Here is a 25,478-nt window from a genome sequence, read left to right as displayed (position 1 = left end):
ATCATCTATCTATCTATCTATCTATCTATCTGTCTATCTGTTTATCTATCATTTAGTTTATCTGTTTATCTATCAGTTTATTTGTTTGGTTCTATCATTTGTTCTATCGTTCATTCTGTCATTTTAAAATCTATCTAGCTTTCATTTGTTTATTTGTTCTATCATTTGTACTGTCGTTCGTTCTATCATTCTAAAATCGATCGGTCTGTCTGTCTATCTGTCCATCTGTCTGTTCATCCATCTATCTATTGTTCTAATATTTTAAAGTTCTATATTTATCTATCTGTCTATCTATCTATATATTGATCGTTCGTTCATTCTATCATTCCAAAACGTTTTATCTATCTCCATTCGTCTGTTCGTCCATCCATCCATCTGTCTCTCTATCGTTCATTCTGTCGTTGTAAAGTTCTATCTATCCGTATGTCCATCCATCCATCCATCCATCATCTATCTAACTATCGTTCTATCATTCTATCGTTCTGTCGTTCTATGTATCTATCCATCTACCGTTTGTTCATTCTATCATTCTTACGTTTTATCTATCTGTTGTTCTTTCTTTCCATTAGGCCTTTCAAGGCTTTCCAAAACTTTCAAACAAGTATTTGTCAAGTTAACATTGAAAATAAAATCAAAAGTCTTGATAAAATAATGACTTGTATGCTTTTGAATTTCAAAATATTTAAATTTTACATACTTATTTAAAAATTGCAATTCTGCATTGTGTTTGTTTCCTGAATTTAAATTCAGGAATTGAATTTGAATTTCAAAGGCTTTCTCATACAATTTTGAATCCATATTTTAACCATAAAAGCAAACGACCGACAAGTATTTTAACCATCTCTGCCGAACTAGTCAGACTGTATCTTGATAGGACATTTCCCCACCCTCCGCCTTGAACATCACACATACATGCACCTCCACTCTGAATGTGACATAAAATCCAGTTCCACTGACGTCTGGCCTGCGGTCCACTCATGGGTGCAGTGTCTGTAATTTGAGCGATAAATAGGAGTTGGTTTAACAGTTGTGGAGAGAGTTGTAAATCTGGTCTGCGTTTTGCGGTCTCGGAGGGTTTAATTAGTCCACGGATTTCGCTTCTAACGTGACGAGGTTCGCTCAACACCCCTCCATAACGTGGCACAAGCGGAGTGCCCCTCCGTCTAAAGTCCGCGGGCCCCCGGAGAGCCCTGTAGCAGTACAGAGCTTAAAGACTCAAAGACGGCCATCTCAGCCTGTATAACAAGTCAACAGAGAATTAGCTGATGTCATATCAATTGAGCCCCCTGGTCTCTTCAAGTCACGAGCGCAGACTCTTCACTGAGGAGGAGTGAGGAAAACTGTCATTGTAATCCCAGGTACTTTAAATAATTCGTTACTAAAATGGTATTCATAAAATTGAGTTCGACTGAAACCAAAAGGTAAATCTTCGTTCAAGCTGTCATGTAATGTTTGTTGTAAATTTTCACTTCATAAACCCTAATTACTTTCAATTACAAGTCTATATATTTTTTTGGTTTTCCTGAACTACGATCGGGTTACTCATCCTGCAATGTGTGTGATGCCTCAAATCATGCATTTTGTTGAGTGGAGGTGTGTTATTGTTTTCCTAAGAAATCAAATCATTTTCTCTAAAACTGGTGAAAAATCCCATTTATTTATGTTGTAGCAGGAGACTGAGACCTGATATTATCATGGACACATGGAAATGAGCAGCATGCCACCTAGTAACACTTCTGCAACCTCCAAAGCAACTACTAGAGGAAAAACTACACTACAGCTGTGTTATTTTAGTTAAAAAAAAAAAAAAACATAAAATAAACGTTAACTGAATATGCTTTAAGAAAAGTCCGTAAATTAAGGTTATCAACAGCGATTACCAGGGTTCAAGCCCTCTAAGGCATTTAAGCACATATGCAAAAAGACATTATGTAGCAAGCCTTTTTTTTGCAAATACAGGTAGTTTACTATAGAAATATTATGTTTTGTAATGTTTATGACTGTTGTAGCACCAGCTAAAAAACTTTGCATGCTTGTTTAGAATCACCTGTCGCATATGCTTACCAGGTTTTGTGAAGTTTTGAGTTTTCCTTTGACTTTATAGGATTTTGGGTAAATTTGGACAGGCCACTTTTGTGATAATTATTGACCTAGAGAGGCCAGAGAATTGTACCGAAGTGTTTTTTTTTTCAGATTGAACCAAAAACCTAGGACTAGTTTTACATCTTCAATATCATTTAAAAAAACGATTTGATTGACAGCAGTGGTTCTAGAAGTTGTCTGGAATGAGGATTTCTGTCATATGATACAAATATTGCACACGTACGAAAAATCACACAATGCATAATCTTTTAGGCCCTTGAAAAATGCTATATTGCCCCTTAGTGGCCGATTTCTTTCAAAATTCTCACAGACTTTTGGGGCCGTGAGTCACACAGGCCTACGGGTTTACCATGTCTAATAGGTGCTCAAACTTCGTCGCCCAATGGTGGCAGTGTATTTTGAGATTTTTGAGAGGCAAATGTCCTTATAGACACTTATAGGCACTTTGGACCAACACCATGCACAGGTATAGCCATTGTTATGTCGCCCCCCCCCTTATAGCGCCCCCAAGTGGCGAAGATATCTCATTACATTCAGGAGTTATAGCCATTTCACTAAAAGTGGCCCTGCCCCTTTCAATAGTTTTGCCGTCCCTTTGCAACAGCGAGTCTAAAGTTAGACTTTTCTTTTTTGATAATTATTCATATTTGCTCTCCAAGACTCTTTCTGTGCTGGTTTGTTTCCGATCGGGTGAAAAACCTAGGACTAGTTCACAAAAGTAAGTTTTGCAAAAAATCCCAAATACCCGAAAATTTCACCAGGCTCGCAATCAAATCTGAGGCTTGCATTTTGTCCGGCGTGAGCCAACAACATAAGACACTTGAGCCTGCAGCTGACGCTTTAGGAGTTATGAGCGATTTCGTACTTTTGATCACTGTAGTGCCCCCATCAGGCCAATTGGGGCAAGACTTGGTAACGTTGAGTACTACCATCCCTCCAACTTTCAAGTCTCTACAACTTACAGTTTGGTCTGCAAGATCAGTTTTACATTGAAATCGCTGATCCATGACAATTCTAACAATTACAATAGAATTTCAGCGCTATGCGCTTGAACCCCTAAAAATGGAAAATACAGAATTTTTTTTGCCAGGAAATTATCCATTATTTTTACCGATATTTCCAATAATACTAAAACACAAAGTAATGCAGTGCAATATTTAAAATCAAATACAGAAAACTTCATATTAGTTTTTTCTTTTATATAGCGAATACATTTTCCATATTGATTTTTCACAGGTGTTTTACCTGTATTTTAAATTATGCATTGCACTGTGTTGTGTTTAAGGGTTAAAGGAAACATCCTTAAATTTAATTTTCACTGTTTTTTTCCTCACAGTGTATATAATAAATAAAAATGACAAAAAAACACAACTAAATGACTACAAAATGAAAATATAATAATAAAGAATAATTCCAAATATTACTAAAAACTACAATAGTTTATCAATGATGCTAAAATAATACTGGGTAACATTGCACATGCAAGGCGAAAGGTCACTGGTGCAGTCTGTATCAAGTTTTTTTTTTTTTTTATTATTTAGCCAATGCTGAATCATCTTAAGGCCCTCGTTGAGCGATCTTGAGATAGATACCTTGCTTAAGGACCCATTAGTGACAGTTCTCTCAGTAAGCCACCAGGCCACATACACTGGAAACGTATCCATTACGTGAACCAGTTAACAGTCTGACAATATTAAATCTGTTTATTTATTTTTTAAAATGTTGATGTTACGAACAATTAATTTAATTAATTCTTTCACTTCATCAAATTGTGTGAGGAGAGCCATCAGAGAATGTGTGAGGACATATCAGCAGTGAAACTTATATTAGCAGCGCAAGAAGTTACAGTGCTACAGTATATCTAGCCATTTATAGTGTCAAAGGCACAAAAAACAACAAAAAAGTTAAATCCTTCACTTGATCCATATGCTTTATCTCAAACCTTTTCTTTTAATGGCTTTGTAAGCTTGATGCTGTTTTCCAGATGGCTATGTACCATTATAAATCTGTCTTGCATGTCAAGCAACTATGTTATAATATGAAGATTTAGAAGCGTTAATCTTACCTACTAACAAACAGTACATATGTTTGACTAATTGGGCATATACATCTCAATGCTGCATGACTTGATATGTTATATTCTATATTTTATAAACTTGTATTACTATCGCTCATAATACGTTCTGAAATGGACCGATGTGCAATCGCTGATCATAAAGTCTCATGCACTGAATAGTTTCATCATATTCTGTTCTGGTTTTATTTCATAATGTCATAATACCACACGCTGTCAAATGATGACAGCTGAGCTGTATAAAATATTGAGGTTTCTACAGGATTGGATGTAATGCAAAGCTGCAATCTAGTTTATATCTGGGCCAACTGGCAGCTGATGCAATAAGACGTTACCAGTGCTGTGCAACAAGAGGCGATGTACAGATTTACAGTTCAAGAATATTGTGACCACAACACGAGTGTGCTTTATTAGTGAACAAATATGAAATTGAACAACTGCACAGCATGTATGTCTGGTTAATAATACAAATTAAATGCATGCGTTGTTTATGCAACATTCAATATGGTACAGGTTGCACCTGTCAGCAGTCTCTTTTTTTATGTATTTCTCCATGAAGTGCATTTCTCATATATCCTCCTTTATCTGCAGATTATTCTATTAAATAAGATGTTGTCTACACCGAATAGCACAGTGTGTGAAGAGAACTATCAGAGAACGCATGAGGACATATGAGTAATGCATTAGCAGTAAAACTTTCATTAGGAGCACAGGAAGTGCTATATCTAGACATTTATGATGTTGGGGGAAAAAAAAAAACAGAAACAAAAAAAGTTTAATCCTTGACTCGATCCATATGCTTTATCTCAAACCTTTTCTTTTAATGGCTTTGCAAACTTGATGCTGTTTTCCAGATGGCTATGTACCATTATAAATCCGTCTTGCATGTCAAGCAACTATTTTATGTTACAGTACGAAGATTTAGATACCTGCTACCTGCATTTCAGTTAGAATGAATAGGTTAGGATGTAAGCATTTTGAGTAATTTCCTAAGAATACGCATTTGAATGGTGCACGTCAGGGCATTGTTTTAGGTTCTTCCAAGAAATGCATTTAAAAATTCAGAGTTGTTAAATAAATTCATAGTGTAGTTGTCAAGTACTATTGTTTAAAAAGCTGTTTAAATCAAGGCCGAACTGAAGAAGTTTATCTGGCTCATTAAACAGCATATATATAAAATAATTCAGCAATAGCGTGGTCCACATTTTTGCATTTGCTGTCCGTGATGCTCAGTCAAGACCACAAGACAAGTTTGCCCAAAGTCCCTTGTTCGTTCTTTTGAAGGACTAAGCAAAAGGAGAAAAAGATGGGGTTATTTTGGCGATGGAGATTAAGGCAGAGGGGGGCTTTTTGTCATTTGTGCGAGACAAGCCATTCATCCATCCCCCGTTCAGAGCCCAAAAAAAAGGCTGGTCCCAGAAATTAGCAGTTTCAGCTCAGCAGCAGAGGCGTCGGGCTGTGAAGGAACAGAGAAATTGACTAATTAGCAATGCGCACTAAAACTTGACGGTTCTCTCCATAACGCAGAGAGAAAGAGAGGAAAGACTCGCCTTTTCTCCTCTCCTCTTTTTCCATAGATGTTTGAAATCGCAGTCATTTACGCTCGACAGTTTTTACAATAGCCTTGAGCCATAATTTTGCGAGTCTCTCCAGCATCCATACCCCTGCGCGGTCTCTCTCCACCGGCCATGCGCGTCCGTTTCTCTCCCCGACCGTGGATTTCCTATTACTCTCGTTACGACTCACTGAGCCCCAGGCCCAAGGATAATGATGTGTTGTTTCTTGGTAGCATAATTTGTCACACGTATATTTCTTCTTCTTCTTCTTCTTCTTCTCTTGCAGAAAGCACACAGCTCCTCTCACCCTCACACACACTTCTTCTTCTTGTTAATTCAGAGGAAACATAAATGATCAATGAGCTTGAATGAGCGGGGATCAATGGTTAGGATTCTGATCCATCGATCATAGACTTTTCCCAACAGGACCGAACAAAGAAAGTGCACTGAAGGAGCCGCAGCTTTACTTTTTCTTTAAGTCAGGTAAGTTTTGGACACCTACTACTAGCATTCGGCACGGGTGCGCACTGTGCGTAAATGTGCCGTGGGCTCAAAGTTGCCGTTTCTTCTGCTGTTCTGCCTCAGATTGGGCGAGAAACACCGCGCGTCTTGTTGAACGGAGCGATTGCATTGTGTTGTTGCCGACCAAAGCGATGCGCAACCGCACATCTATGGTGGTGATGATGCTGATGTTGCGGGAGACAAACTAATTGCTTTTGTATCGCATATCGGGGGGAATGCGTGCATGCATTTATGTCTTGTAAGGGGGTGTGCGTGCGTTCGCGTTTGCGTGGCCGGATAACAGATAGCGGGCAGCTCGCGGGCTAGATTCGCTTTCCAACCACCCGGCGTAGTTTGTTTCAGCCCGCAGCGACCATCGGATTTGACGTGCTCACGAACGCATGCATGAGATATATAGATGGGTATGCAAGGATGCGTGTGCTTGGTAAATGCATATGCTTGCATGCTGCAAACTTATAAACGCACGATATATATATATACACACACACACACACGCACACACACCGTAGGGATATGTGCACGAATTCAACTTGCATGCATGCATGAACGAGATACCTTCCGAACGCATGTGCTTTCACAAAACCGGCTGATGCATTTCCATGCAGTGTAGTGCACCAATGGCATTGTTTACTCGCAGGAGGTGTGCGCAGCCCCGAAGTCATGTCCAGATCGGGTGACCGAACCTCCACGTTTGACCCGACTCACAGCGACACTCTGCTGCACGGTCTCAACCTGCTGTGGAGGAAGCAGCTCTTCTGCGATGTGACTCTCACGGCGCAGGGGCAGCAGTTCCACTGCCACAAAGCCGTGCTGGCGTCCTGCTCGCAGTACTTCAGGTCCCTGTTCTCCACGCACATGCTGAGCAGAGAAGACGGGCTGGCGGCCAAGGACCAAGGCAGCAGCGGCACCCCGTCCTCCTCCCCCGACGACAAGCTCCTGCCCAGCCCGCGCTCCACCATCAACAACCTGGTGCTGCAGGGCTGCTCCTCCATCGGGCTGCGGCTGGTGCTCGAGTACCTCTACACGGCCAACGTGACCCTCTCCCTGGACACGGTGGAGGAGGTGCTCTCCGTCAGCAAGATCCTCAACATCCCCCAGATCACCAAACTCAGCGTGCAGTTCCTCAACGACCAGATCTCCGTGCAGAACTACAAGCAGATCTGCAAGATCGCAGCGCTGCACGGGCTGGACGAGACCAAGAAGCTCGCCAACAAGTACCTGGTGGAGGACGTGCTCCTCTTGAACTTTGAGGAGATGTGCGCCATGCTGGACGCCCTGCCTCCGCCCGTCGAGTCGGAGCTGGCGCTCTTTCAGATGTCCGTGCTGTGGTTGGAGCACGACAGGGAGACCAGGATGCACTACGCTCCCGACCTCATGAAGCGCCTGCGTTTCGCCCTCATCCCTGCCCCGGAGCTGGTGGAGCGGGTGCAGTCGGTGGACTTTATGAGGAGCGACCCGGTCTGCCAGAAACTGCTCCTGGATGCCATGAACTACCACCTGATGCCCTTCAGACAGCACTGCAGACAGACCACAGCCAGCAGGTAGGATCTTCTGCATCAACCTCACACATTCCCGTAGATTTTTGTGCTTTCTGGCTAGAGAGTAAACTTGTAGTTTAACAGTTTTGTGGGTAGAACCAATTTGCGTGAGAAAAGTCGAGTTTGTTTTCATCCTTTAGGTTGCTTATGTCAGACATGAGTATGTAAATGTAAGGCACGTGATCATGGCTTGTGACAGGTGTCGGTAAACAGATCAATCTTGTTGGTAAAGCTCTACATGCCGCACAGTTAACTTGTGAAGTGAATTAGATTAGATTAGCAATCATTTGTTGCAATATCTGATCCATATTTGTTCACCCAGTTTCCACGCTTTGCCTTATCTCTGAGATCCTCATTCTATTCCTCATAGTGCTGTTTCAGGGTTGATTAATTTCAGCACTGTTGCAAGCTTGCATACTGCAGACATTATTGCAGTCTGCAGATGGGATAATTAGCAGGAATAGGTGACCGTGGAATAAACTGGAATCAGATGGAGAATATGAGAGAGAGATTGTTTGGAATGAGATATTCTCTCTGTTACATTTTGGAATTAAGATGTTTAAGAAGTCAAAAAGGCTTGATGTTTACATAAGTATGCATTTGCTAATATAATTAGATTAGATTTATTATTTAGCAATCACTTGTCACATCATTGTGTACTGGCACTGGTTCTGTTTTGCCAGTGTTAACATCATTTGCTGAGCATCATCCATGAACTTGAATGAGATGGAATCAGCGAATTACTCTATTGGTGTGTCCTGATGATACTGTGTTGGCTGGAGTTGTCCATTTATTTCCCAAGCTCTGTTTTACAGACCTGAAGGGATTGTAAATATTGAACACCCAGACTTTAAAGCACTTATTCAATCTATGATTTCAATTGCACTGGCTAACCGCGAGGTCTCTAAACTGATCACAGTCATTGTAACTACATTTGTTTTTTTACTATTGATTTGATATTAGTTGATTGTTTAATTAAATTATTGATTGACTGAATGCATGGATGCATATCCAAATCTTGGCTGAGAATGTGTTAAAGCATTTCACTGTTGACAGGAATCAATAGCAAAGAACATTTGAAAGTAGAATTGAGGCTTAAGATCACAACCACATCTGTGTAACAGTTTGTGGCCTTTACAGATAACATTTAAAGCAAATATGCATTCTTGTGATCAAATGCAAACGATGCATTGTTGCTATATTTTTAAAATATATGAACGAAGGTTTAAAAATACATCCTGCGTTAGTGAGCAGTTGCACACAAATCCTAGAGAAACATCATTGCAGTGGGAGCTAATTGATTCTACAACTTAAAAATGAAGTCATTTTTCCGTTCATTTGAGGATGCTGATAGAGTCGTTTAGCATTAATATTCTCCCATGTTCTCTGCTCGGCTTGCTGTCTCCCTTCTTGTGTTTGTACACGCTTTTACCTTGTTGTGGCATCTCATTCAATATGTAATTGCTCTGCGCTAATAACGGCTAATGACAGAATAGTTAATGAATCTGTTTTCCCCGTCCCTCTGTAACACAGGATTCGTTCGAACAAACGGATGCTCCTGTTGGTTGGAGGCCTGCCCCCGGGTCCCGACCGCCTCCCTAGTAATCTGGTTCAGTACTACGACGACGAAAAGAAGACATGGAAGATCCTTACAAGTGAGTACCTTGCTAGCGTGGTCTTTTCTGTTCCACAGGAAGAACCCTGCCTGCGTTAGGGGTTGTGCTCCATTGCAGAGCAGAATAGAGCGAGAGCTTCCTGAGATGCAGGAGGTAATGATGTATCACTATCACTTTTAATGTAACTTTTTAATCAGAGCGTGACTGCCTTCACACCATTGTGGAGCTGTAACGCCTGGATTCGCTTGTGTGTGTTTTTTATTTTTTTTCTTTGCCTCTGTCTTTTCGCATAAGCGTGCCGGCAAGATTAATTTTAATCTAATGATCTCGGGAAGATTCATCATCAGAAGATGACACGTATTCTTATTGAACTGCTTTATTAGGGCAAACGTTCTCGTAAGTGCATTTGTCTTCGCGAGCAGCAGGGAAGGAACGCGAGCGGTTCGCGTGCTGCCAGTTTGTCGTGTGTTTTGGCTTGACAAATTAGAATCAGAATTCTTAGAAGGATTTAAACGACAACAATAGAGATCAAATGTGTCGGAATCTTAAAAATGGTAAAAATGATGTCATAGTAGTGTAATCTTAGAATGGAATTGGAAGTTGGAATGGAGTACTTAGTTTGTATGTCTCAGTTGAGTCCCAACTTTGTCTCAGATGTTACTTCTCATATTGAAAAATGAAAAATAGATACAAAAGAGCCAATGATTGACTTGTAGTTGTGAGTTCATGTTGATGGACAGAGGAAAAACGTGAGATTTCTGTACTTTAATCAGAAGACAAAAGCAAAAGTTTTCATTTGCACTACTTTTAATTTTGTTTCTTTCTAGAAGTTACAATCTTTTATAACTTGAAACAGAGTTCCTAGTTTTTATGTCAAATTTGAGTCTCAACTTTGTCTCTGACGTTACTTCTAATATAGAAAAATAGATACAAAAGAGCCAATGATTGATGTGTAGTTGTAAGTTCATGTTGATGGACAGAGGAAAAACGTGAGTTTTGTTTCCTGATCAAAGTACAGAAATCTCATGTTTTTCCTCTGTCCATCAGCATGAACTTCCAACTATAAGTCCATCATTGGCTCTTTTGTATCCATTTTTCATTTTTCTATATTAGAAGTAACATCTGAAACTCAAATTAGACATAAAAACTAGGAACTCCATTTCAAGTTATAAAAGATTTTTTGGTGAATTTATAACATCTAAGGGGGTTTTAGGCACTGCACTTTGCGTCGTGCCTAATAACGCTCCTTAGCTGTTATAAATTCACTGTAAACCATGGCTTCTTGGGGATTATTGCTTTATAAGAACATTCGGAACCAAAAAATATTGGGTCTTCATTGTATAGACAAAAAACAACACAGACATTTTTCACAAAAAAAAAAAAAAAAGAAAACCCATCTGGAACGACATGAATAGATTATGTCAGAATTTTCATTTTTGGGTGGAGTATTCATTTAACTGTTTCTTTTAGAAAGAAACAAAATTCTAAGTAATGCAAACGGAAACTTTTGCTTTTGTCGCCTGATCAAAATACAGAAATCCAGAAGTTTCCATTTGCATTACATTTCATTTTGTTTCTTTCCAAAAGAAACAGTTAAATGAATACTCCACCCAAAAATGAAAATTCAGTCATAATTTATGTCATTCCAGATGTTTTTTCTTGAAAAATGTCTGTGTTGTTGTTTTTTGTCTGTATTGTGAAGGCCCAATATGGTTCCCAATGTTCTCATAAAGCAATAAGCCCCAATAAGCCGTGGTTTACAGTGAATTTATAACAGCTAAGGGGCGTTATTACCCCCTTGGCTGTTATAAATTCACTGTAAAGCACAGCTTCATGGGTCTTAATGCTTTTATAAAAGTGGTTATTCCATATATGTAGTAAGGTTTAGCAAAATAAAACAGAACAAATAAAGTGCAATGATATTAATAAAAACATTATTCTTCCGCCAAACAAGGTAGTTCCTCAGAAACGATTGTGGTTGCAAAAAAGTGGTTGCCGAGCAACACACAGATGTAAACAAAGATGTATGTTTTATAGAGTAACAGCTTCAAACACAGCTCAACCAATCAGAATCAAGGACCGGAACTATCCGTTTTACAAAATATCTTTTTTAGTGTTCCGCAGAAGAAAAAAATGCATGCCTATTTGAGTCTAAATAATGACGGATATTTCATTTTTAGGCTAACTATCCTTAATTTTGCTCGAGTTCATATTGACATCTCTGACTTTTGATAGCAGACTTTGGTGTCTTTGCAAATCTAAACACGGTTTGAGACATTTTTAAGATCTCTTAAACTAGAGGAGATTTCTTAGATTTATTTGAAACATCTTGAAGTTGGAGACAGATCTCATTTGCTCTACTTGTAATTTCATTGCTATATACGAGAAACAATAGAGGCAATAAAGTGATCTTCTTGGTGATTTTTTCTTTTTTATGCATGTTTTCCTTGAAGCAAATTGTCAGTTTATATACAGCAATGTATATGTGACCCTGGACCACAAAACCTGTCATAAGGGTCAATTTTTTGAAATAGAGATAATCTGAAAGCTGAATAAATAAGCTTACCATTAATGTATGGTCTGTTAGGATAGGACAAAGGTTGAAAAAAATCTAAATATTGAGAAAATTGCCTTTAAGTTGTCCAAATGAAGTTCTTAGCAATGCATATTATTAATAAAAAATTAAGTTTATATATATTGACGGTAGGAAATTTACAAAATATCATGGAACATGATCTTTACTTAATATCCTAATGATTTTTGGCATAAAAGAAAAATTGATCATTTGGCCCACACAATGTATTGTTGGCTATTGCTACAAATATACCCGTGCTACCCTGGTTTTGTGGTCCAGGGTCACATATCAGAGTCTAAAGTAAAGCCTCTTGCTTGCGATTCCTGTGGCTAACCGTTAGCCTCAGTGCTAGCTGTTATTGGTTTCAACGGCATGCTATTGCACACTCAGACTTTCTGAATTAGTACAGAATCAATCACTTTCAGTCTGTAAATGTGTCAGCTGCACTGTTACGTGTATATGACAAGCTCCAGGTGGCTTGTGGTATAGCAAAATCCTCCTCACTCAAAATGCTTTGAGTCTGTTCTTCGAAAACACAGCTTATAATATATTTGCAGAGAATCTTAGCAAAAGGAAGCCTTTTGAAAGTCCAGTTTTATAGTACTTTTTAAATCATATAAATGGAGTACAATCCTAAGTATAGCTCAATATAGCATAAAATTGCTTAATATAAAATTATTCTTCAGGAATCATTCTAATATGCTGATTTGCTGATCAAGAAACATTTCTTATTATCATCAATGTTAAAAACAGTTGTGCTGCTTCATATTTTTGTTCAAACGTGATACAATAACAATAAAGATATTTATTATCAAATTTAGCAATTTTCCATTAGAAAAATTAATAATAATTCAGCGCCAGTGATAATTAATAATTGACCAGCAAGTCAGCATATTATAATGATTTCTGAAGGATCATGTGACATTGAAGACTGGAGTAATGATGCTGAAAATTCAGCTTTGCATCACAGGAATAAATTTCATTTTAGAATATATTCAAATAGAAAGCAGTTATTTTAAATTTAAATAATATTTTAAATTTTACTGTATTTTTGATCAAACACCCCAGCCTTGCTGAGCATAAGAGATCTTGTTTAAAAAAAAAAAAAACATAAATTATTCCAAAGTTTCGACCGGTAGTGTAGCAACTAGCCAAGACACAATGTATTATGATTTAATTAAAATGATTCTATAGTGTCTGTTCCTTACCGAGGCAAAACAAGGACATAAACGGACGTGCAGTCATTTTGTTTTATGGCTAAAATTGCGTTCAGTCATCCAATCACTGCATCGTTGAGGTGTGAGACCTACAAAGACACCTTACGCACCGAAACCTGCTTGTAAGCGTTTGGCAGCACGCATAACATTCATTAATGAATTACATCTGGATCTATATAACTTACACTCATAAGGTCATAGTGTAATGTCCTTTATTTCTGCCTCAGACGTCGAGTCTTAAATGGCCCATGGCCAGGCGGAGCGACCAAACTGCAAAATCATCCTGTGAACACACCAGCAGCCCCTTGATGTCGTTTGGGGTGTGCAGGTTATTAACATTCAATCATAACTTTGCAATGAGCCGAAACCCAAAAGGGGGGGAACGGCGACTGATTAAAACCTTCATCAGCACTATTTAGGATGGTTCTCATGACTGGCTGCACCTCTCTGCTTCTATGGCTTTCTGCTCTGTGGTGAGACTGCCACCTAGTGCACACTGTGAGCTATGGTCAAAACGACAGATTTGTGGCAAGTTTAAATGTGTTGAATATTCCAGATATTACATTATGCACCTTAATGCCATTGTTTCATTCCTTTTCTTAGATTTTAGGTTTAGGATTTTTTTTTTTGTACATTGCATAAAGTCTATATTTAGGACTATTTTTTTAGTATTATTTTCATGTCAGTGGAGCACTTTTCCATCAAATCAAAATGCATCCAGAAATGTTTTATTTTTTATTATTCTCAATCAGGATTCACAATTAATTTGTAATCAGCATACATTAAAAGCAGCACAATTAACACTACTATTGTGAATAAATACTTAAGTCGACACTACAGTGAAATTTCAGTTATTTCAGTTTCAGATATTTTAGTACATCAAATTTAACTACATAATTTTTAAAAAATATTTTAGTTATATTTAGTAATTTCATTGTGTTTTTGTCATGTTTAGTAGTTTTGGTGTTTTATATTTATGTTTTATTTCAGTTTTGTGTTGTACATCAATTTGAACAATAAATAAATAAATTATATATATATATATATATATATATATATATATAGTTATAGCTATAGTTTTAGTATATCAAATGTAACTTTTTTTATTTTTTTTTTATTGTAAAATTTAAAATCAAATTAAATTTTTTCATTTTTATATTAGTTAAAGATTTAGTAATTTTGTTGTGTTTTTGTCATTTTTAGTAGGTTTGGGGTTTTATATATATATTATTTCAGCTTTAGGTATTGTAGTACATTAAATTGAACTAAATAGTTTTTTATTTTAATATTGTTAAGATTTAGAATCTTTGTTGAATTTGTCATATTAAATTAATAAAAACTATAAAACTAAAAATTCATGAAAACTATATATATATAGTTATAGCTATAGTTTTAGTACATCAAATTTTTTATATATATTTTAAATTAGTTAAAGATTTAGTAATTTTGTTGTGTTTTTGTCATTTTTAGTAGGTTTGGGGTTTTATAAATATATATTATTTCAGCTTTAGGTATTGTAGTACATTAAATTGAACTAAATAGTTTTTTATTTTAATATTTGTTAAAGATTTAGTATCTTTGTTGTGTTTTTGTCATATCAAATTAATAAAAACTATAAAACTGTAAAAAAAATTTTTTTAGTTATTTTAGTACATCAATTTAAATGTTCTATTGGCAACTAACTGAAATAAAACCTTTTTTATATTGTAATTTCTGTTAATAATATATAATATAATTAATTAATTAATTAATTATATTAATAATAAAATTATTTTCTGTTACAAGTTTCAAGAAATTGTGATATCACATACAGTACAAAACTTTATCTTAAAAGTTTACCTTAATTTACCCTATATCTTTTTTCATATAGCTGTTTAATTTTCATTTATTTAATGATTTATTTTTAATTAATGTAAAATATGAATTTTCTAGTAACACTTTACGAAAAGGTGCCATTAGTTAACATTAGTTAGTGCATTAACTAACATTAACTAACAATATACTAGACAGTTATGATATTTAATAATCCCTGCTAACGTTAGTTAATTAAAAATACAACTGTTCATTGTTAGTTCATGCTAGCTCAGATCCATTAAATACTAACAGAAAACATTTTGATTCTAATATATTCTAATAATGTTAAAATAAACATATACTAAGAATAATAAATGCTTTAGAAGTATTTTTGTTAGTTCACAGTAATAGTTAATTGCTAATGTTAAAATTTCTTTTGATTTTGGATTGAAATATGATTACTTGGATATCTCCGTTTTATCCCCAGAATGTTGTTTTTTTCCTTTGTTAAAAGGCTAAAAAAACAAAGACCTAGTGAGGTGAATTTCAGGAGATTTGTGCCTTTAAAAGTCAGTAACATATATCTTGGCAGTGTGCAGGTTTCTTATCAGTCGGTTTAGCAATATGATGCATCTGCACCTGTGTAGATCAGGCTGTAGATCAATAACAACGCCTAGACTGTGACCTCTTGATCATTTGAATCATCTCGCAACAAATCACCTTCCAACACAGAGTCTGTTGGCACGAGTGTCACGTCTGCAGCGGTAAATGTCAGCAGGTCACAAAAGCCTCGCACGGCTCCGAATAATTCTCTCCCTGACAGTAAGATCTCTGTCAATCAGTCTGGTTTTGTGTGCGGTGAGACAGTCGAGAGGTTTTCCTCGTGCGATTCAGTCCGGATTCGTTCTCAATGGAAAGGCCTCAGTGCGTCAGACTCCAGTTAGATTGCGGTAGAAGAGGCCAATCGGAAAAAAGCGCGATTCAAGGCTGTCTAATTTTACAGCAACTGTGATCCATCAGGCAGCGGAGATGTGACAGTGGAAATGAATGATCGAGGCAGACAGGTGGCTCTTAGCGTACGACTGATTTACGCTGCACGGGCACCGGACGGAGATTTATGGAGTGAACATGATCATGTTCATTATGACTGTCACCTCACGACCATTTCTCTCTATTTCAACTGGGGGTCACTTTTGAGGGAGCTGGAGAATTAGACGAGATGGAGACAGCAAAGACTACTGCTGAAAAGCAGCCTGTATATATACAGAAATCGACCACGAACCGGGACTGTTAATATAAGGAAATACCATTTGATTGGTTGTGACAGCATTTTATTCTGAATATTGTAAAAAATGTACTTAAATAAGATTTTTTTTTCAGAGAAAGTGTTGACTTTCAACTGTGTATGCAGTGTGGTTTTTTTTTTTAATGATTTTTAATGATATTGCATTTAAAAAATCTTTGATATTGCAAAAACTCTAGGAGTTAATAAATTGGTCATGACAGCGTTTTATTCTAAATATTGTGAAAAATGCAGTTAAATAAGGTATTTTTTGCAGAAAGTGTTGACTGTCAGCCTCAGAAGGTCAAAGTAAATATTGTACGCAGTGGTTTTTTTGTTTTGTTTTTTTTTTGTTTTATTTTTGGATGATACATTTTAATTATTGTCATGATTTTTTGCAATTTTTTTTCACAGAAAGTGTTGAATGTCAACTGTGTATGCAGTGTTTTTTTTATTTTAATGATTTTAATTATTTTTAATGATATTGCATTGCTAAATCTTGATATTGCAAAAAAAAAATGTAGGAGTTAATAAATTGGTTTTGACAGCATTTCATCTAAATATTGTGGAAAAATGCAGTTAAATAAGGGTTTTTTCACAGAAAGTGTTGACTGTCAACTGTGTATGAAGTGCTTTTTTTATTTAAATTATTTTTAAAGATATTGCATTAATACATTTCATTAATAAATTGCATTAATAAAAAAAATCTAGGAGTTAATACATTATTTGTGACAGCATTTTATTCTAAATATTGAAAATTTGAGTTAAATAAGGTATTTTTGCAGAAATTGTTGACTGGCAACCTCAGAAGGTCAAAGTACATATTGTATGCAGTGTTTTTTTTTTATAAAGATGATACATTTATGATTGTAATGACGTTTTAAATGATATTGACATTTTTGCAAGTTGCTTGATTTCTTGGGATATTGTGGAAAATGCAGTTAAGTAAGGTGGGGGTTTTTTGCAGAAAAAGTTTTGACTGTCAAACTTAGGAAGTCAAAGGTTGTTGGGTTTTTTTAAATAATAATTTTTAATGAATTTTAATAATGATACTGCAATTTTTTGCAACTTGCGTGATTTTAGGAATTAATAAATAGTTTGTGACATTTTATTCCAAATATTGTGAAAAATGCAGTATATGTTTTTTTATTATAAATTTTTTTGTTTATTTATTTATTTTATTTATTTATTTATTTATTTATTTTTGCAGTTTTTGCAACTTGCTTGATTTCTAGAAAATAAATATTGTATGCATGTTTTTTTAGTTTATTTATTTTGTATGATATTGCAATTTTTGCAACTTGTGTGATTTCTAAGAATTAATGTCAAATAAATATCTAAAGTAAATAGGTCACATTTCTAAAAATTTCTATATATATATATATATATATATAAATTAGTATATAAAAATATTATTATTACTATATTTAATTTATTTTTACATGTAATGTGATAATGTGATAAATGTAATAAATGTGTGTAAAATATAGACTTGCCTTTATATATTATAATTTTATTCCCCCCCCAAAAAAAAAAAAAAAAAATTATGCCACAATGGATAATAGCGTTGCAAATTTAAACTAATTAGTCTGTCTAGTTAGTTTAGAACCAAATGTTGGTTTGTGGTTATTGATAAAATTATATTTTATTTCTTAAAATAATTTGGATAACAGCAATGAATGGTAAAACTTGTCAAATGCAGTCAACACTTAAATGTGTGTAAAAATGGACAAAACAAAATTATATTAGATTGACATCTGGACTGCAGTTGTTACCCTTTACATATTTAATACAGTATCAAATGATGGCTAAACTGTAAATGAGCACCAGGTATTTACTGTTATATTTACTGTAAGTCTCCAAATGGTCAAATGTCATTGGCTTGGCGAATCTATTGGTCTTTCACTATTCAAATGTGTAATTTCCAAGCACTAGACTTATCAGTTTTGTCTCTGTGTTGCAGTAATGCCGTATAACAGCGCTCATCACTGTGTGGTTGAGGTGGAAAACTTCCTGCTTTTATTGGGTGGAGAAGACCAGTGGAATCCTAATGGTAAAACATGCATAATTATGACATCTACTGTATGTATGTGTTTGGAAACAAACACTGATTTCCTTCTAATGTGCCTGAAATGCTTTATACTATCTTTTTAACCAATGTCACTGTGGAACAAAACTAATAGGTGTATCATCTTCGCAGGCAAACACAGCACTAACTTTGTAAGTCGGTACGATCCAAGATTCAACAGCTGGATACAACTGCCGCCCATGCAGGAGAGGTACGATGGCTTCTGAAAATGACTTATTATTCATAAAATAATAAGAGCTCTTCATAACATGGCTATAATTATTTCTTAAGCCTTTGTGATGAATTTTTCGCTCTTGGCTGCGACGGGGATATTTGCTGTAAACAGTCTCTACGTTGACTGATTTTAAGAGCCGATCTTTTCATCTTGTCTTTGTTTCAGGAGAGCGAGTTTCTTCGCTTGCTGCCTGGATAAGCACTTGTATGTTGTTGGGGGAAGGAACGAGACAGGTTATCTGTCTAGCGTTGAAGCCTATAACCTTGAGACAAACGAATGGAATTACGTTTCGTCTCTTCCACAGCCGCTGGCTGCGCACGCAGGCGCCGTGCACAATGGGAAAATATACATCTCAGGTTTGACGATTCACCTCATCCAAACAGTGAATTAATCAAAGTGTCTGAGACCTTACTAACAGGTGCCATTACAGAGATGAAGTCTGCAAGATATTTTCAACAGTTTCATTTTAAATGCAGTATAAATTCAATATAAAGTGCACGTAAGAACCATTTCAAATATTTCTTAGTACAATATGTTCAACAAGAAAAAGACAATGTTGGACAGGACTCAAAAGTCTTTCTATATGACCCATGATTGCATGAAAAATAATAGTGCTCGATGACATCAGGGGAAAAAAAAGGTCATTTCGGGACAGACAAACATTCTTCTTAGGAATAACATGCAACATGTTCCTGTAGCAGTAGAGCATTATGCTTCCAACACCAAATTCATGCAACTGATAAATAAGATGATATTTTCAATGTCACTTTGATTAAAAAAAAAGGATTTTCTTTTTTTCAAAAATGTTATTGCATTGGACTAAAACCTACTGACTTTGCTCACACAGTTTATATATTATAGCCTGTAACTATTTTCCAATTTTTAATTTTTATTTATTTATTATTATTATATTATGTTTTTTTTTTTTGACAATTTTTGTACTTTTAAGGTATTTTTTATTTATTTATTTATTGTTTATTTTATTTATTAATTTAATTTCTTAATTATTTTTTATTTTTATTTATTCATTTTGTTACAGTTTTTTTTTAATATTTTTTGTACTTTTGGAGTATTTATTTTTATTTATTTTATTTTTTGGTTTTAGCTTTCTTTTTTTTACTTTTTTAATTTTGTTGTACTTTGGGGCATTTTATTTATTTATTTATTATTTATTTATTATTACTTTTTTATTTATTTTATTTTATTATGTTTTATGTTTATTTATTTTTGTACTTTTGATGGATTTAATTTATTTTATTTTATTTTAGTACTTTGGGGATTTATTTATTATTTGTTTAAAAAATACTTTTGGGGGATTTTTTTCAATTATTTATGTATTTATTTTGTTTTGTTAGGAGTTTTTTTAAACATTTTTGTACTTTTGGAGTATTTATTTTTATTTATTTATTTTTTATTTATGCTTTTTTAATTGTTTGTACTTTTGGGGGATTTTATTTATTTATGTAAGTATTTATTTATTTATTACTTTTTTATTTATTTATTTTATTTTTGTACTTTTGGGGTATTTTATTTTTGTACTTGGGGGATTTTTTCCTCAACTTGGTACACTTGTGGTGTTCTCAGTCAAAAATGACTGACCTACAAAAAATTACTTATAAATTTCATATGTTATATTATTACGAAATAATGGATTCAATCTTTTTATCAACTCGTTTTCTTTAAATTAGCACAGGTTTTATATCACTTTCTGGAACTGACTGACTATAGGCCTCACTGATCTGAGCTTACGCGTCTGTTTTTAAATAATACTGCCAAAATTATCCACAAATAATGCTTTTTTCACTCAGAAACTGAGGTTCATAAGCTCAGATCAATGAGGCCTATGATCAATAAGTTCTAACTAAAGAAAAAAAGCTTGAATCCAAGATTTGATGATAATACAGCATATGCAGGATTTACAAGCAATTTTTAAGGACTGTTTCTTTTTGACCAGGAGCAACAAATACCAAGTTCTGTCATGAAACACTAGATTGCGCAGGCTGATGGGTCATTAACACAAACCGATGATATTCACAGCATTAAACTACTAGGCGCAAGCTGATTGGTTCATGTTGCATATGCAGGCAATGAGCTTGCTGCTTTGCATTTAAATGTCAGGATAGCATTCACTAAAGCATTTCGCAGCACGAAACCCTCCACCTCCCCAGTTCCACCTGTATAGATCTGCTACGAATTATTACATATGCTACCTATGCAGTAGCAGTATGTCTTAAATACTCACAGCACCATATCGGTGTATGTATTGACAATAGGAAGTAGCAAGAAATTAGGTTTTTCAGCATAGAACAAGGGTTAAGAAATTAAATACCATCAATTTTAATTCCATGTTGACTGAATTTTTTGTAAAGCTCTTTTTGTAAATTTGTGTCCTTATGTTAAAACTGGTATTGGTATTGTGTGTGTTATGCTTCAGGTGGCGTTCACAATGGTGAATATGTGTCTTGGCTCTACTGCTATGACCCTGTGATGGACGTGTGGGCTCGGAAACAGGACATGAACACCAAGCGAGCTATACACGCTCTCGCAGGCATGAACGACCGCCTCTACGCTATAGGGGGAAACCACTTAAAGGGTAATTTCTATAACCGTAACCCAAATCTCAGCTGCGGGGGAGGCACTTACTGTGTACACAGCAGTAATCAATACAGTTTCTTTTACTGATTTGATTCCAAGCTTAAAGTAACACATATACGCCTTTGCAGAGTAAGAGCTTGGCCTATATGCTTGGGGTTTCCCCTGACTGTCTTTCTCTGCGTGTAGGATTCTCTCATCTGGATGTGATGCTGGTTGAATGCTACGACCCTAAAGCAGATCAGTGGAGCATCCTGCAAACGCCCATCTTAGAGGGACGCAGCGGGCCTGGATGTGCTGTTCTTGATGACAGTATTTACCTGGTGGGAGGCTACAGTTGGAGCATGGTAAACACATCTTACATTTAAGTGCAATAGATAGATCAGATAGTCAAAAGTTTTTGGATAGTAAGATGTTTAATGTATTTTAAAGAATTCTGTTCTGCTCACTAAGCATGCATTTATTTGATCCAAAATACAGCAAAATCATTTAAAAAAAAAAAAAAAAAAAAAAAAGTATTTTATTTTATTTTTTGGAAAGAAATAATAGAAATTAATACTTTTATGTAGCAGAGATGCTTTAAATTGTTCAGAAAAAATAAATAATAAAATGAATTACATTTTAAAATATATTCCGATAGAAAAGAGTTATTTTAAATAGTAAAAATGTTTCAAAATTGTACCGTTTTTGCTGTACTTTGGATCAAATAAATGCAGGCTTGGTGAGCAGAAGAGACTTTTTAAAAAATATGAAAAATCTTACTGTCCAAAAACATTTGACTGGTAGTGTATATGTAAATTTTATTTAATTATTAATTCAGTTATTAATTACTTATTTATTGTTTAATTTATTTAAAAAAATATGTATATGTACTGTATATAGCATTTTTATTTATAGAAAAATCATGTATAAAATAAAAATTAATTTATAATTAAAAAATAAAATAAAAAATTAATTAAAATAAATTAATTAATATTTTTTGTATTTAGAAATTGAGTGCATTTATTTACCAAAAAAAAAATATATATATATATATATATATGCAATATATAAATGCAATAAATGTAATAAAATATATATAAAATGCCCTTTTATAATATAATAATCAGTCGATTATTTTGACGATTAATCAAGTAATTGGATTTTTTTTTTTTTGTAATAAAAATAGACCTAAGCAAACAAAAGACGTTTAAATGATTTAAAATACATATATAATAGCAATGAGGCAATAATAATTGGTTAAAAAAATATCAAAAGCAAGTAAACATATCGCCGCCTTTGTGAATTCATAATAGCTGTATGCTTTATGATTTTCAAATAGTTTTAATATTCATGCAGCTGTAGAAAATGGTCTAATAATGCCTTTCATGGATCCCATCCGTGGAATGTGCCACTCATATTTTCCTGGTTAATCGACACAGAGAAAATGCAATCAAGGATTTTTTTATAATCAAAAACTCTAATTTAAGGAATCGTAACAGAGTCAACTGTAAGTCATTTAAAAGTAAATTTTCCCAAAATTTTTATTAAACTTTTCAACCAATCTACATTGCATAATGGGCTCGAACAATAGTGTGAGGTTGGGGGTGGGACTATCTGTTTGACTGACCAATGGCAGATGGCTTCAGGAAACCTATCTGGAAACAACCACTTTGTTTGCAATTCTAATAAAGCAGAAATGACACACTTTACTAAAATATTTTAGGATGTTAAACACTAGTAGAAAAAACATGCTTATATTATATATCTTATACACTACCAGTCAAAAGTTTTTGAACAGTAAGATTTGCCAAAAAAATCAGCTTTGAAATCAAAGAAATAAATTACATTTTAAATTTTTTTTAAATAGAAAACAGTTATTTTAAATAGTAAAAATATTTCAAAATTTGCCTTTTTTGTTGTACTTTGAATCAAATAAATGCAGGCTTGATGAGCAGAAGAGACTTCTTTAAAAAACATTTAAAACCTTACTGTTCAATAACATTTGACTGGTAGTGTATCAGAAGCATTTTGAACTACTGAGTAAAATACTGTGATAATCACTCGTGAAATATCTCTTGCAGGGGGCGTATAAGTCATCCACCATTTGTTACAGCCCAGAGAAAGGCACATGGACAGAAATGGAAGGAGAAGTGGCTGAACCTTTAGCTGGACCGGCCTGTGCCACAGTCATACTGCCAGCCTGTTTACCATTTAACAAATAACTATATAAAACGCCGAACGAGGCGGCCGAGAAGAGGAAAAACCTGTCGGGATGGAAAGTCAATCGCTAAACGAATCAAATAAATGAGAAGACTCTCCCTATGGAACGCCCCCAGCTTTTGAACAGGAGGTGATGAGGTGTACAGATTATTATTTTTTTACTGGTCTGACAAGAGCACTTTGTTTCTTTCATACCTAACAGTTTGAAACTGATATAATCATCGATTTTACGTATTTGATGCTCACGTGTGTTGACATTCAGCTGCTCACATTCAATCCTTCTTTATCATAAATGGTTTGACATAGCACGCATAATTATTATTATTTTTAACCGAATCGATATAGCTTCCATACGTACTTTGTATTTTGTGGAAACCGTCGATCAAAGACAACGTCGAAGTGGGTTGACAAAGGAATATTCATGTTTTTCAAGCAAAGCTCATGATTCTGTGTGCACTGTAGAGTAGATATCAGCTATTTAATATATATCACACCATGTCTGCTTGTTAGATATTGTCGCCATACTTGAGTGGCACATTGTTATTTGTACAGATGAGCGGGGAGTAAATGTCAATTATTAAAAAAAAGAGAAAAAAACACATTTCAGTAAAACACAAGTTATGATTTATTGTTTGAACAATCAGTATATTATTTATTTAGCCATGTGGTATATATGCATGGCGTGAAGTGGAAAGCTTATTGTGTTTTACTGTGGGTACATATTTGTTTATGTTAATATCTGTTCATATCTCACAGTGCCTATTTTAAGCATCAGGCTGCTTTATTTCGTCAAAATGTCCCATTATAAGAATCAGACATTTTAAATTGAGTCGAAATCATATAAATTATCGGCCTGATTGGTTTCTCTGAGACGTGATATGAAATCTGAATTTGTTGCACTGGTGTTTGTTGGCCCTTTTGATGAGAAAAGGGAATGTTTTTCATTGTTGTAAATAATCGCTTGCAGTGGAACATTTTTGTGCTCATGGGATTTATTCTCAAATCCTGTTATGTTCTTTACATTTAGTCTATGAAAATAAAACTGAATTTCTGGATCAATAATCTGTCTGGGCTCCCCCGCAATAACACAACACTGCTATCTATCTGAATTTGTCTGCAGTATTACAACAGTGTGCAATTATGTGTTTCATTTACTTACTGGAAAGTATTTTTTTAAATACAACATCAAACATGTCTGATAAAAGTCATTTTAAGGCCCAAGTACAAGAAAACATCTTGAGTGTTACTCAAGCATGCACAGTGTTTATATTCTGAGTCTCTGAAAGCCAGAAGTGAATGGACTGTACATGACTGTGACAGACTGAAGGTAAGGCCTGATCTGTTTTATCAGTTTCAGTCAGCAAGTTCATTTCAAGGACTGAAATACGTGTCATCTTTAAATCAGAAAAACACAATGCTTGTTTTTTGCAAAAAATAAAAAATAAATAAAAATAAAAAATCCATTTAATCTTTTTTTTTTTTTTTAAATAATAATAAATACAGTAGGCAGAAACAAGGTTTGGCAATTAAAACTTATTAAATTATTAATTTATTAAAAATATCAAACCACTGATTTTTAACTAACAGATATTGTAATTTATTATTGCATTATAATTCATGAAAACATATTCTTGTTCTGAGAATTCAGTTGACTGTTTTACCAGGTTTGGTAATTTTTGATTATATATTTTTATATTTTAAATATAAAAATATTTATAATTTATAATAATAATATTTAAAATTATTATTATAGAAAATTGTATTTATTTTTATTTTTTAATTTTTACCACACATTAGTAAAAGGAAGTAGAGAAAAATATCAAAACATTGATTTTTAAGTAACAGATATTGCAATTTATGATTGCATTATAATTTACGAAAAACAAATTCTTGTTCTGAGAATTCAGTTCAACCTTTCAGTTACAATTTGTTATATATATATATATAATTTTATTTATTTATAGATTTATTTATTTATTTATTTTTAACACACATTAGTAAAAGGAAGCAGACAAAAATATCAAAACATTGATTTTTAACTAACAGATATTGCAATTCAGATATTGCGATTTTATAATATATTTTATAATTATTTAAAAGTATT

The 25,478-nt window shown here is 34.4% G+C and overlaps 1 protein-coding gene across 4 annotated transcripts; it reads left to right on the top strand.

Annotated features, from left to right (window-relative positions):
• Nucleotides 1-4,599: 4,599 nt before the first annotated feature.
• On the top strand, nucleotides 4,600-24,421 carry klhl14 (kelch-like family member 14). Of its 4 annotated transcripts, XM_051097636.1 has the most exons (10): nucleotides 4,600-5,962; nucleotides 6,074-6,216; nucleotides 6,893-7,796; nucleotides 9,327-9,448; nucleotides 18,241-18,330; nucleotides 18,478-18,556; nucleotides 18,746-18,936; nucleotides 21,015-21,173; nucleotides 21,362-21,519; nucleotides 23,236-24,421. In XM_051097636.1, the coding sequence occupies exons 3-10, from the start codon at nucleotides 6,916-6,918 to the stop codon at nucleotides 23,374-23,376; spliced, it is 1,821 nt and encodes a 606-aa protein (XP_050953593.1). In that variant the 5' UTR covers nucleotides 4,600-5,962; nucleotides 6,074-6,216; nucleotides 6,893-6,915; the 3' UTR covers nucleotides 23,377-24,421. The 4 variants fall into 4 exon arrangements, with proteins under 4 accessions (XP_050953593.1, XP_050953592.1, XP_050953591.1 ...); XM_051097635.1 differs by having other exon boundaries at nucleotides 4,600-6,216; XM_051097634.1 differs by lacking the exons at nucleotides 4,600-5,962; nucleotides 6,074-6,216 and adding an exon at nucleotides 6,266-6,656.
• Nucleotides 24,422-25,478: the final 1,057 nt, after the last annotated feature.

Source organism: Labeo rohita, chromosome 24 (genome assembly GCF_022985175.1).
Source record: "Labeo rohita strain BAU-BD-2019 chromosome 24, IGBB_LRoh.1.0, whole genome shotgun sequence".
Taxonomy (NCBI): Eukaryota; Metazoa; Chordata; class Actinopteri; order Cypriniformes; family Cyprinidae; genus Labeo; species Labeo rohita.
Note: the sequence above shows the minus strand (reverse complement) of the source record. Positions and strands in the feature narration are given on the sequence as shown.

Coding starts and splice junctions, on each gene's coding strand:
- klhl14 (XM_051097633.1), top strand. CDS start 6,640: ATGAGATATATAGATGGGTATGCAAGGATGCGTGTGCTTG. Junction 7,797..9,326: donor AGACAGACCACAGCCAGCAG/GTAGGATCTTCT, acceptor TCTGTAACACAG/GATTCGTTCGAACAAACGGA. Junction 21,174..21,361: donor AGGGGGAAACCACTTAAAGG/GTAATTTCTATA, acceptor CTCTGCGTGTAG/GATTCTCTCATCTGGATGTG.